The sequence below is a fragment of the Cavia porcellus genome, unplaced genomic scaffold (genome assembly GCF_034190915.1).
Source record: "Cavia porcellus strain 051 isolate PalLab524CR breed Dunkin Hartley unplaced genomic scaffold, mCavPor4.1 scaffold_15, whole genome shotgun sequence".
NCBI lineage: Eukaryota > Metazoa > Chordata > Mammalia > Rodentia > Caviidae > Cavia > Cavia porcellus.
Genome location: NW_026947498.1, coordinates 55,273,813 through 55,288,279, shown reverse-complemented (window position 1 = coordinate 55,288,279; position 14,467 = coordinate 55,273,813). Strand labels below are relative to the sequence as shown.

Below are 14,467 nucleotides of genomic sequence, written 5' to 3'. Positions count from 1 at the left end.
GTACGTGTGCCATAATTATACAAATTCCAAGTGGATGCAATTATACTGTTGAAAAGTAATTACCAGTGTTTAAATACACAAAGAGAAAATAATAGCAATAAAAGCAATTAAGAATGTATCACAATTTTCAACACAGACAAACACATAGAAATTTACCTTTTCTCCCGTACTTTTTGATTCCTTTTGTGAAAATGTGAGCACAATCAAATGGACCAGGCTTAGCTTCGTACCTACAGTAAGTAGCCAGTTCAAATTGCTGTAGTGCAAATAACTGAACACGTCACACAGCTATTCCTGCCATAACATGTAAGTTATGATGAAGAAACCATAAACTGATGTTTTTCTGTGACTCATTAACTTATTGTCAAGCATACATGAAATTATTACAGTCATTGCATTCTGGAATTTTCTTGGCATGAGAATTCTGCCAGTCATAGATTCAGCGGGATGGATATTTTAGATTCCCAGAATTAAAAACTGTTTTTAAGGCAGCCTTCTCCTCTACTACTATACTACTACAGATGCATCTCAGTTGCTTTCCAGGCATTTGGACTCAGTTTCTCTGAATCCAAATTTTGTGCTCTTAGATAGCAGCGCCCTGCAGGAAGGACAAGAAGAAAGCAGAGGTGCTTTCATTTTCTCCTCTTGCTGACTGGTCATTCCAGCACTCAACCCCAGCTTTGCCCCTGTGCTCAAAAGCCTTCCAGAGCCTCATTACTCAAGTCAAGTCCGGACTCTTCAGCCTCCCACAAGGCCCCTTCAATTCTGCCCCTCCCTTTAGTACCCACTTTTCTCCCTAGAAATTCTAGCTGTCTTCTACCTTTATTCTGTCACATCGTCCCTTCCTGTACTTGCAGACCCCCTGGTACCAGTTCTCCTTGCTCTCTTTGCAGTCCAGTCCCTGTTCCAGTGTCGCCTCCCTCGTGCAAACTCAAGCACTCATAGCGCCCTCTGGTGGTAGTCAGGTTGTATCATAATTCAGTCACCTTGTCAAGCACTAGTTTCTGACAGTGGTGAGCAGTGACTTACCGTCAAATGGAATTGTCCTTGCACTGCATCTCTGCTCTTAAAGACAGGGGTTGGTTATACCTCGTCATCTTCATCATTCTGAGTCACCACAAGGTCTCCCCTGATGGCGTCATCTAAAATAGCTTGCACACTCTCATGAGTTATATTCTTATTATGACGTCATCCTGATTTGTATTTTTTAAACTACCCATTAATGTCTTAAAGTATGTCAGTTACCCATCTTCTTATTTTGTCATTTTGTTTGTAGTTTGATTTTTTTTATCTTCCATAAAAGCTATCCCAGTCCAAGAGAACAAGGTCTGTCTTGTGCTCCTTTCTGTGCCTCATACCATATCTTGTAAGTTAAGAATGGCACTTGACTTACAGTTGACATTCAATATTTGTTGACTGAATAAATGATATAATTCCCCCAAAAGGGCTCTCGTTAGACCTTTTCATGAACAACAAGAGAAGTCTTAAATCACTTATAAAAACTTAAATTTTAAGATCTATCCAAGCACTAAAACACAACTGTATGTATGTGTCTGCGTGTACTAACTCAGGCCTCTTTGAAACTTTGGTTTTTTCATTTTATAAATATGAGTGTTAGAACTACAATCCAAGTAAGACAGTCTTAATAGAGGAAGTTTATCAAATGCATTGTTCATATTAATGATGATAAAGATCACCATAGTAGTTATTAGGTGCTGTTTGCAAAAACTAATATTGAACATTGAGTTATATTTTTTGTTTATCTCATTTCATCCTCCCCACAATTCTGAGAGGTCAGCTCTAAAATTATTTGACAGAAGGACAAACAGAGATTCAGGGAGGAATTCACTGTGCTCTCATGTAGTATATTTTACCATCTACTCCCAACACCAGTATGAATTTACAGCACCGTCAAAAGAATAAAACAACAACAACAACAAAAATCCTTAATAAAGTGTTGGCATAAGGGCCATTATAGTTAATGAACATGCAGATGTCATATAAGTATTCTTTAACAGACAACTAAGTACTAGTCTGTATCTTAATTCTGAAATCAGCTGAAGTTCGCTGGTATAATAATACCCAAGAACTATTGACAATAAAAGCACATTCTATCTGATATAAACCACTAGCCAGTTTCAAAAGCCTTTCCTAGTATAGACATTAAAAAAAACCTATTACCTTAATTTATGGATGTGAGCATGAAAGATTACAAAACCTTTGTTCCTTGACAAATAAAACCCTGCATGATCTGACCTCTCCCCACGTACTCTTCTCTTCCCGTATTTTACATCGTTGCCCTCTTTTATTTTCTGTTCTTGCCATTCTGAAGCCTTCGCTCTCATATCCTACTACACTATTTTTCCATACTCTCTGTGACTTACTTTCACTTGGCAGCCAGGTGTCCTTTAAAAGGAGTCTGATGCAGTCTTCCTGTGGTAGCTCACTAGCTCAGAAGGGCTCAGTTCGCTCCCCAAGGCCACCATCCACCTGTCTGTCCCTCATCTCTTCACCCCGCGTTCTGTGCTCCATCCTGGCAGCTTTGCGTGTCTCATGCTTCCTGAATGGCCCTTGAGCTTTCCACCCCGGACCATTCCACTTCACCCAGAACGCTTCTCCTCCAGATCACTACTAAATATTTCTTTTAACTACCTTTGCTCATTTCTTTTTTTAGTTCTTCCTATTTATTTCATTCTAAAATACTATTTAAGTCTGTTTCACAAAAAAAGACAAGTGCTGCATGGCTCCTGTTAAGAATAAATTATCACCAATTCTATTTAATTGTTGCTACTTAAAAGTCTGGAAACAATATATAACAGAAATAAATGGTAATTATTCTAATTAAGAGTATTTTTATGTAACTACCTATGTGGTGAGTTTTAGCATTAAATTTATATTCTTGGTTTCATTTGTAGCATATTAATATTTCATAATGTTGCATGTCATTGTTTCTGAAATGATTAATATCTAATGTGGTTCCTACTTTGAAATTATTGTCCTCAGCTTGCCCAGTGAGCCTATGGAAGAGTTCAGTATCAGTTCTGGACACGAAGCGAGGGACTCTGCGAGTGGCTGCAGTAAAAATGCTCCTTTGCCGACAACATCTTCTCAAAACACATCGGTCAAGGAAACCGTGAGAAAACTGGTATCTATTTTAAGGTAAAGGCAGCTACTAAAACTTCTCCAATATTCTTTATAAGCAGTGACAGTTCCTGTTTGTTTTCTGTTTTCACCTACTCAGTGGTACTGTTACTGCATAAATTCTGTGACTTTACTTTATGACTTGTCTTCTAACCACACTGCATTAGATACGCTGCAGGATAACTGTCCCTTGAAATAGACTGCAGTCCCCACCTCCCTGCTGTTATAGGCCCAGCACTGTGGGACTCATTAGACCTCTCTTCATGGTAATAAAAAATTCTTACTGAACTTTATTATCACCTTTTTGTTCCCTCTCAAAAAAACCCTCATGACAATGGTGTGGTTTGTCAACTCTATTTTTGTAATTTTAGATACTGAACTCATTGAGGGAAGAAACGAGTCCATTTTTTCTTTTTGTCCACGATAGGATGTTAACATTCCTCCTGTTAGAGGAATTTAGGCGGCTGGATCTCAGTGCTCAAAGGATAGAAACATGGATGGGGTAAAGCCTAAGATTCAGGATGATGAGAAGAAACAGCTTTACAATCAACTGAAGTCTGTAAACAGAACAGAGCCCTGAAATAGGCACCATTAGAGAGGTTGGACTATGAGTATGAGCACTAAATTAGAACAACTCATTAGGTTTGTGGGTTCATAGGCTTTGAGGCAACTGTCTGGAATAAGAGGCTTCTAGGCCAAAGACACACAGCATGCCTTTAGCTGGAGTTGTGTTTTCTTAAGACAGTTATCTTGATTTTCATAGCAATGGCCAACAAAGTCCTTCTGAATGTGAGAGCTCTCAAAGAACAGAAAATGTGTCCGCTTTTTGTTGCTATGATAAAGTACCTGAGAAAATAAATTTAAGGGAAAAACCCCTTATTTTGGCTCATGGTTTGCAAAGTTTCGCTCCTTAGCTGCTTGACTGTGTTGCTTTAGGCCTGAGGGGAAGCAGAATATCAGGTAGTGAGAGTCCAACAGAAGAAGCTGCTCTGCTCACAGGAAGCAGACCGGGGGACGAGGGAGCACCAGGGACAAAACGTGTCCTCCAGAGGACATAACTTATTGATGGGATAGTGAATTGTGCATGGTCCTGTCCCAATCACCTAGTTCTGACCAACAAAAGGGCCTGGGTTGGCAGCTCGTGGTAGCCTGGTAAGGAGGCAGAAGGAGGATCTCACCACCGTACACTGGTTATGAGACTGTAGAAAGCCCTGATTCCAGCAATCTAGATGGGTATCACATGCTGTTTCCTTCACTTGAATCCTTAAAGAATGGGATTCTCCAATCAGTTCTTGTTGTCAGTAATTTTCCAAAATTAATATTTAAGGTCTTCAGCTTTGCAGGTGGGTAACCATCAATTCAAGCCCTGGTTGGCCACCTACTGGTTCAAAGATTCAGGCCTATCAGTTGGTTATTAAGGTAGCATACAATAAATCACCTTTGTGTTCATGTGTATGTGCATGTATTCATGTTTCTCTGTGTATATATAAATAAATAAATGACTATCATTAAGAATTTTGCACAGAACCACATATCCAATGATGAAGCTATTGTTACAAGTAAACTGTATTTACTTGATGATAATAGTAGCTACTATTTTTGAGCTTTTGTTATATTTTGGGTCAGTCACACATGTTTTATGAGTTAATTTCTTCTGTAAACTTATGAGCATGGTATTTCTAATTTTTTTAATAGCTGAGGAACCAAAGCATAGAGAAACAATAAGTAATACATTGAAAGTCACATAGACAATTATACATCCACTAAGGACTGGGCTAGGAGTTAAGCCCAGGGTCCTTGATTTGGAATCCCTTTCCTTCTTCAACCATAGACAGCTGTCCTGCCCTGTTCTCCGTACATGAGACCCGGAGAGACCTGTCCAAGTGTGCTGATCAGATTTGTATTCATAATTAGCTTTCTTTTCAAGCTGGATAATTTTCTCTTTCAGTGTACTAGTTTCCTTTTTATTCATTTGGCTAATTTTTATTCTTCGTAAGTGCAACATTTCTAGTAATTTTAATGAATTACATAGGATCCAAAAGAAGATCCTTTGATTGAATGTGCCTCGACTTTTGAGATTAAGAATCAATAAAATTGATTAAAATTCCCTAGAAATCACCTCCATAATGAACACATAAGCTTGTTAATGTCTAGAATCATCATACTCTTATCTACTGAATACTCTGAAAGCCAGACGTGTAATGTCTAAACTCTATTCTATGCTAGCTTAAATGCTCTGCAGTGATTGTTTTGCTAAAAATTATTTCATGAGAAAGAAATGCAGAGCACAAGGCTAAACAAAGTTAACACATTTTACCAATATTTCATTTCACCTTTAACAGCATGTACTATTTATTTTTCACATTTCACCAGCAAGAACTGATTTCTTGTTTTCTTTGTTAGGTTATCTTGTTTGTTCATGTTTGTCATGTACTACTTTATATCTGGTCAACATGTCACTCCTCAAGTTAGCCAAAGTTCCAATTCCTCGGGTCCTGAAGATTGGCAAGCTTCATAAGATGCAAACAGCACAATATTCTCTAGCTCGGAGGTTGTTCTCCATATTTACCTTGCTTGCCACATTAATGAAAGTGTCAGTTATTCAGTCTATGTGGTTTGCTTTGGGGCTAGCATTATTCTTCCCTCTTCCCACCCTGCTAGGAAAAGTCAGCCTATCTCTGTTTAATTATCGTTAACTGAATAAATTAAACAATATAGTTTTATTATCTTTTATTACCTGGTTATGCTTGATTTAGCATTTTCCTGTCTTATTTTTTGCTTTATGTATATTAGTTTAATTCTCAGAATAATTTTTGTGAAACATGTTGATTTTTTCATACTATAACCAACATTCATAACTATATGTGTCTTTAATTAAGTTGCAAGGGAAATGCAAAAATCATGACAAATATTGCTGCATGATAAACTACTTGCAAATAATTGGGTGAGACTTAGTTTTATTATGTTAGAGAGAAGTGAAATGAAGCAGTATTCAGACTATTACATTTTAACAAATTCATAGTCTGAAATTTTAGAAGAGCATCAAATTTCAGAACATTTAAAAAATAATAATAACCTCATTAATACATTGTTACAGTTAGTAAGAAGCACCTACTCTCCTAAAGACTTTTCACATGTTAATTGACTTACAGCACATAGTGATATTATAACTAGATAATTCTATTATACTCATTTTATAGGTTAGAAAACCAAGGTAGGTAAAGGTTAATAATTTTTTTTTGTATTACATAACATTTCAGTGGTATATCTGGGATCCAAATCCCAGACAATCTGTTCCCGCAGTCCTGGCTGTCAGTGTCTTATTTGGTTTATTACTGAATTTGTAAACTTGCTAACAAACCAGGGTTTATGTATTTCATCTATATAAAAGAACAAACATGTTTTTATCATGATTTTAAAAATTCCAAAAGAAAGTTTAAAAAGAAAGTCCCTTTTTAAAGATTGTTTCTGATTGCTAAAGTACAAGAAAAAGGCCACAAAAATAAATACACTGCCAGCTGTGTCCATGGAAACCATTACTGGATTCTTGGCTTCAGAAAGTGAAGTCATGCCATTTCCATCCCTTCCTAATCTTCCACTGACTGGGTTGAGAAGGAATTTTTGGTCAACTACAGGTAGGAGACTTGCTCTTCCCCTCGGACAAAACTAAGCTAATTAACCAGATTATTGATTAAAAAGAAAGATTCAACTGCTCTAAGTAAACCGTCCAATGCTATCCAAGTCTAGAACACGTGAAGTCTTATGACTACAAGTCAGAGATTTTTCTTAAGTGTCTTCCCTAAAAGAACCTCTTATGAGAAAGAAATACAACATGTGAGTGAAATGGAAAAGGCCCTTCACTGAAACTTCTCAAAACATAGCCGTTATTTACAGAGACAGTGCTGATTTCCTATTTTAGCTCACTTAGTTGAATCCCATGTTTGCCAGCTTCTCCTGTGACAGAATACCAGAGAACAAAAGATTTAAAGGAAGAAAACTTTATTTTAGGTCACAGTTGCAGAGGCTTCTGTCCGTAGTCAGCTGGCTCCATTGCTGTTAGATCTGTTAGAGAGGAAGTGGCAGGACAGAGCTCTTACCTCGTGACAATCAGGAAGCAGACAGGAAAAGAGGGAGCCAGAGAAAATAATATGCCTTACAACATACTCCAGTGACCAGATTTGTCTAGCTAGAGGCTCCCTCCTAAAGTTTCTGTTACCTCTCAATATCCCATTGAGGGATTAGCCCATTGATGGATTAACCCATTGATGAGATCAGAGCCCTGTTGATCTGATCACTTCCCAAAAACTCCACCTGTGAACACTGTTGCCTGGGGACCAAACCAGAGGAAATTCCAGATCCAAACCATAACAAACTCGCTAAACTTTCTAATTCAAATTTGCACCTATAGATATGGATTCTACAGAAATTCAACTGACACAGGCATCATAGTCAAGATCCTAGAAAAGGTAATAACTCTAGAAGAAATCTTCAGGGTGTTTATGTCTTAAGAAACAATGCTAAAAAGATCAATTCCTGATTTTATTATCAGGGCCTAGAGTAAGATTGTAAATAAATGTTTTAGAGGAAAGGCTATTCCTTGGTGAAATATTTGTACCTGACTCAGGGGCGTCACAGAATATACAGCATCAACTTGACTCTAGGGATGATAGCGAATGAATAGTGGTTTATTCTTAAAAGTTTATTGCACCCAGCTCACCTCATTGAAGGATGCTTCATGGATTATGGCATTGTTACATCTGCTCAAGAGAGAATGAGGTGTAGTAGGAGGGAGAGGTTTAATAAGGTCTACCCTCTAGTACAAAAGAAGAATACAGTAGCAGAAAAGGACTCAAGCCAATAAATGAAGGAATTTTTAAAAAGTTCTTAAATACCTACAACCAGATCTTATGTATGTGATTTTTTGATATCTTGACAGAGTTTTTTTCAACAGTATCTAATTTATTTACTCTGAATTAGGCAGGAAAAAGTGTCCATGTATCTATGTATAAGTGTGTAGACTCCAAGTGACTAATTTGTCTTCAGATATTTTTAGGCATTTCTCTAGTCAGTCTAGTGGGCCAGAATCCCTGTTATGGTTTGTGTCCAGATGTCCCCCCAAATCTCATGTGGTCATGGGGAAGGGACTTTTCGGAGGTGGCTGAATCTGTAGCTTGTGATTGGTTCACTGCCTAGTGCTGGGGTTGGAGTATGGCGGGTAGCCTGCATACAGTACTAGGGAGGAAAAGAGGCTTGCTTCTCCATGTCCTCCTTTTTTGCTCTTGTTGCTTTTTCTGTCTTCTGCCGCCATGAACTGTCACCCTTTTGCCATGCCTCCCTGCCTTGGAGCCAGCTCATTAGGGACTGAAACTGTGAACTAAATAAACCTTTCCTTCCTTAATTTTGGGTTAGGTATTTTGTCTCAGCCATGACAGAAAAGTAACTAAGACAGAATTTGATAACAGATAAGTGGGAACATTACTGTGACTGCTACCTGACCATGTGGTTCAGGAGCATTGGGAAATGGCTTGTGGGAAGAGTTTGGAAAGATTTGGAGATGTCACCTGAAAGAATACAGCTGGACTGCCTTAGACTGTTCTGTATGGGAGATTTTGGTCAGAGGTCAGAGGACCAGTAGGCTGTTAAAAATCCTTCTGGTAAAGACTAGGATTGGGAGGTTTCTTCTGAGGAGAAAGACTGTATTGGTTACTGGACTCCAGACAATGTGTGTTATGGCTTGGCAAAAAGTTTGTCTGTATGTAGCTTATGTCCAGAGACTTTACTTAAGACTGAGATTAAAGGTGGTGGGATAATTAATCTGGCAGAAGACATTTCAAGGCAGTCTAAAGTTGAGGTAGTGGCACGGCTATCATTAAGGGCTTTTAGCCAGATTTATGCTGAGCACAGAGTCCAGAAGAATGGTTTAAAATGTGAGTTTGACCAGGATGAAGGTTCCAGTAAAGCTGTGAACTGCAAAGATACAGTTAAGAGACCCAATTGCTGAGAAGGAACAGGAGAGTATAAAAGATGGCCTGAGGGCATCCCAAGAAGCAGGCAGTCTCCATACTTTGTAATCTCAAAATTGTAAAAATCGACTCCCGAGATCCAGCCATGGAGGGACTCAGGCAGCTTATTCACCCGCCCTCTTGGTAAGTGCCCTGGCGAGGGCCAGGAGGAGAACCTTTACTGTGAACCTATTGCCACGTGGGCCGAAAATCAAGCACCCTTCCTCCACCTGCCCCCCATAGCTACTGGGGATAGATGTTTCAGCATCTCTTGGGAGGATGACCATATGCAGTATAGCAAATATGGGGGATTTCCTTCTATCTTCTGTTCGAAGGCATAGGTTGTTTTCAGTGTTTTGTTATGTTTCTTTTGCTCTATTCAGTATTCTCAACTGGTTTTATAATGTTCTGTTTTTGCTTTGATTTTACTATACCTAATTGACTGGACAACTATTGTGAAGTTAAAGAGATATACCATAGTACCTATTACTACTATCCCAGTATCCTACTGAGAAATCCTGTACCAATTTCACTGAATTGTCTCAATTGGCTTTGTTCTGTCTTGTGCTGTTGCATTTTTACTACTTTCAAAATTTAAAAAAAAAATTGCAAAAGTGAAAGGCGTGGCTTTGGGAATAAAGCCCTGGAGTAGCAGGTTCCAGAATGGCAACAGCATAAAGAATTTGTTTCTCAGAATTTGATTCAGAGTGCCCAGCAATCGAGGAAATTGACCCATTTAGCCAAGAGAGAGGAAAGTCCAGGTGACTACAGACCTTGGCAGCATCCACATGGCACTAGTTTTAGGTGCATGCAGAATGCAACAGTTGTGAGATTAAGAATGCTTCCATCTAGATTCAGAAGGTCTGGGATGTCAGGCAGTGTGTCCTGTGAGAGTAATGTGTGAAGCTGTTAGTGAGAAACCAGAAATAAGGTGGAGACCATTCCAAAGTTTGGAGGAGCCATGAATATGGATTATGTTAGGAAACCTGCAAGGAACGAGCACAGTGGGCCCAAAGGAGAAGCTGTGAGATGTACAACCACCACAAATGCCATACAGGAAAAGCCACACAACTCCTTTGGAGTTCACAATTTGCCACAGATTGCTTCCAGTGTTGCACATGGAATTATAGGACTTAATGTTTCCCCTGCTGAATTTTCTACTTGCTTTGGTCCTAATATTGTGTATCTCCCTGTTTTTAACTTTTGGAATGGAAATGTTTATCTTGGTACCATTGAATGCTGGAAGCATTTAACTTTCGTCTCATTTGTGTAGGATCTCATAGCCAAGAGTTTGCCTTACATCTCAAAGGAAGCTTGGGACTTAGACTTACCATGTTATGACTTTGTCAACAATTAGGGATGGACTGAATGTGCTTTACATGAAGGGCTGTGCATGAGTTTTTGGGAATGTGCTTTACATGAAGGGCTGTGCATGAGTCTTTGGGGAAACAGGGTGGAATGTTATGTTTTATGTCTGGATGAACCCCTCAAAGCTTCATGTGGTAATTAAGGGCTGTTTTTTTGGAGACAGCTTAATCTAGTTTGTAATTTGTTCATTGTCTGGTGCTGGGATTTGGGGTATGACATGTATTCTGCATACATGGGAGGGAGAATATAAGGGAGAAAAAGAGGCTTGCTCCACCCTTTTGCCCCCCTTTTGCTCTTGTTTCTTTTGCTGACTTCTGCCACCAGGAACTTTTACCCTTCTGCTGTGTCACTCTGCTGATAATGGACTGAAACCTCCACAAACTGTGAGCTAAATAAACCTTTTTTCCTTTAACTTTGGATGTTAGGTGTTTTGTCTTAGAAATGAGAGAACAGTAACTAATACAGTCACCAAGAGAGAAGCAAATTAGCAACAACTCCATTTAGAAGACAGTAACAGGCCAAATACTCGGGAATCTTAGAGGAAGACAAAGAAGGGACTGGAGAGGTGTCCTTCTTAGTCAGGAACTGGAGAGGTTCAAAACAGGAATCTCTCTGAAATCATAGAATTTTCATAAACATTATATGAAATTATATGCACAACAAAGATAGCAACTGTTGGCACATTTCTAGGACTTGATTAACGCTAATTAGATGTTACTGAAGGGGGTCAAATATTTTATTGTATGAAAATAATTCTTTAAAGCATAGTGCAAGGGAGCTGGAATGCTTCCTTCTTGTTGTCTATTTCCACATTTGTCTAACTCCTGCTCTCCTTCAGTTAGCCTCAAATGTTATTTAGGTCCCTCTTCAGTACCTATGGTACTTTGTTTTTTGCTCAACCAAGCATTTATCACATTGTATTTTGCACTAGTTTGAATCATTTTAGGAAGAATGTATCAGTTTCCTAACTGGAGGGGATAATGTCAGACTCCCTAAGGCACCATAGAACAAAAGCTGTGTTTTAGACATTCAAGAATGTCAAGGAATTAATGAGGTTGGAAAAAAGACTTTTGCAAAACCTGCTGTTATTTTAGTAAAATCTTTACATGAAATAGTGTTTAATTTTAAGTTTTTATATATCTATCCTTCGATCATTTATCCACTTGATAAAAATCATAGGGAATGTATGTTAAAAAAACCAAATTGTTGAGCCCCTTCCTGAACAATTGTCTTATTAGCTGTCACAGCAGAACTAACAATTATAGATTTTAATTACTATACAGAATTACTATACAGAAATATAAACAAAAATATAGATGTTTTGAAGTACAGATGACTACTTGAAGATAATCCAGAACTTCTTCTTTTCCCCATTTGGCCTGTCACCTTCTCTCCAACAAATGTCAGCTCCATGTATTTGTTTATCTAAGAGTATATTCTTAGGCAATTGCTGATTGGCTTTTAATCTAAATACAAAATACTGTTCTGTCGCCATGGGAAGGACCAACATTCCTAAGTTTAGCTCTGGTGGGAAGAAAGGCTGATTCTGGGAGAAGCAGGGTTGGTTTTTCAGAACACTCCTTTCCTCTCTGACCCACCAACCTGATCATAGGTTGTCCGCAGTTCCTCTTCCAGAACTCAAGTTGCAGCTTCCTTTCTGCGTCCTTCAGTTTCTTCTCCCCTCACATACCTGGAAGTCCATTTTCCTTCCATTCCTACCCCATTTGTCTTCTTACAGTCAGGCCAATAATTGATCCTCAAGCAGAGCTGAAACTTTTTGGCTTCAATAAGCTATAAATGAATATTAGAATGCATAATGTACTTAAAATACTAGAGATGTGCTATAAAAAGAGCTGTTGTATCTTTGGTATTCTGTATTATGTTACAAATGAATAGATTCTGTAAATCCTTTAGATAATATGCATGAGACTATTGCAGAGCATCAGCCTGAGATTGTACGCACTTTAAAATGTAATAGCTCTAAAATTCTATGTTTAAACAGAAATGATAAACCCTTCTTCCCATATTAAGATACGATGTGATGGAATATACTTTTTAATCTTTGAGAGAGGGGTAGGGAGAGTGGTGATATTTTTCTAGAGTTGTTTTCCTGGTACCTCGTATCAGAGCAGCTTGCATGATCCAGTTATAAAATATAACTTAGATTTTAATACATTGCTTAAAATCTTTAATTGTTAATTCTGCTGTGACAGCTAATAAGACAATTGTTTAGGAAGGGGCACAACAATTTGGTTTTTTTAACATACATTCCTTGATTTTTATCATTAGTTAGTTTAGCAATTCTGGCCTAAACATTAAAAAGCTGATTAAGAAAATAAACTATGTGCCACCATACTTTAGTATTAAAAAAAGTTCTACCTTTCATATTCTCCCAGGAAGAAAATGTATCATCCGTATGGTTAATTCTAGAAAAACAGCAACACCGTGGTGGGTGCTACTGCCTTTTGTCAGAGAAATGGGTACCATTGTAGGGAAAGAGCAGGAACTATATATTATTTCTAAGAATAGTCATGAAGGCCCTAATGAAAATAATTGCTCTGGAAAGCTCAACTTTTTGACTTTCTTGGCAAAAAGTGCCCGTAGTCCTACAGACAGCTGGTTCACTGCCACAGTGTTTGCAGTGTTGAGTTCTCTGCGGAAAAGAATGCTGAAGTAGTCGCAGGGCTCCTATGGACTGTCACGGACAGCTGGCCACTGTGAGCCATTCATTATCTCTTCCTTTTTTTCTTTTCCACTCCTCTCTGCTTTTATTTCTTTTCCTTTCTATCAATAAACTTTTTATTTTGAAATGTAGATTCATGTGTGCTTTTTAGGTAATGATGCAGAAATAAACTGTATGCTTCACTCAGTTTCTTGCAGTGATAGCATCAGGCAGAATCATAAAACAATATCACAAATAAGACATTGCCCTTGACTCAGGCTATACTCAGACAACATCCCCGTGGCCCTCCTCTGACCCTTTTATAAACCCGCCTGAGTCCTCTTCCCAGGATGTACTTCCAGAAGAAACCTTTCCTCTCAATATTAAAAATGAAATATTTGGGAGAAGCGAATTTTTCCCTTTGCCAGGATGTTTAATATCCAGGAGGTAAACCCAGTTCTAACAGGTAAGTGCTATTTTGCTTGTCCCAAGATAATCCAGTTTCTGCTGTACTTATATTTCTAGGGAGATTCTTCTGTATTTTGCCCCTAAGGATCTGCCGTCATCAGAATTTAACTGCACAACTGTGGAAGAATTGATAGCAAATATTGAGGTAAGTTAGCCTTCTTGGAACTCCGAGGGAATGATATTAGCTGGAATTTAGCCTTCAGGGAAGAAAACTGTAAAAAGCTAGAGGTCAGCGGGCCTAGAACAGTTTATAAAGGTGAGGATCTTTACACCAACTGGGTGGCTCATGATGAGAAATCAGTGTGTCCAAGGATAAAATAAGCTGTAGGAAATAGTATGCACTGAGAACAGTTAACTTCAAAGATCAAACAAAATGGACATCATTTCTGACTTCCCTTCCTCTTCTTCACCAAAAGTGCATTTCTTTTCCTTAAAACTCTTCCTCAGCTGCCCATCAGGAGGAGCTGAGCCCTGCCCTGTGCAGGTCAGCTGCATTATGTTCCCAGAGCACTAGTCGTACTAGAAGTGCTAAAACATCACAGGGGAGATGAAGAAGATCTTATTCCCCAAAGTCCTTTGAGGGGACAGTACCATGTATGACTGGGGAAGAAACCTTCAGTGAGATGCTTCCGGTGCAAAAGGGAAGCCTCTGTCTGGTCCTCCTGCAGCAGCACCAAGTGGTCTCCGTGGGGCTCAGTCCGGCAGGCTGAGGGGCACCGGCTAAGGTGCACCAAGGTCTGAGGCCAGAAGAGCTGCTTCAGGTGGAGCAGGAGCTATTGCAGGAGTGCCGGGGACCCCTTCTCCACCTCCGTGCACAGGATTGCTT

General features: G+C 38.8%; 1 protein-coding gene across 1 annotated transcript in view; it reads left to right on the top strand.

Moving 5' to 3' along the window:
- Nucleotides 1-14,467, top strand: part of Morc1 (MORC family CW-type zinc finger 1) — a 163,723-nt gene that overhangs the window by 137,229 nt on the left and 12,027 nt on the right. The window contains exons 21-22 of the mRNA XM_063224421.1: nt 3,004-3,159; nt 13,699-13,786. Coding sequence (XP_063080491.1) covers nt 3,004-3,159; nt 13,699-13,786 — 244 coding nt within the window. The remainder of the gene's footprint in view (nt 1-3,003; nt 3,160-13,698; nt 13,787-14,467) is intronic.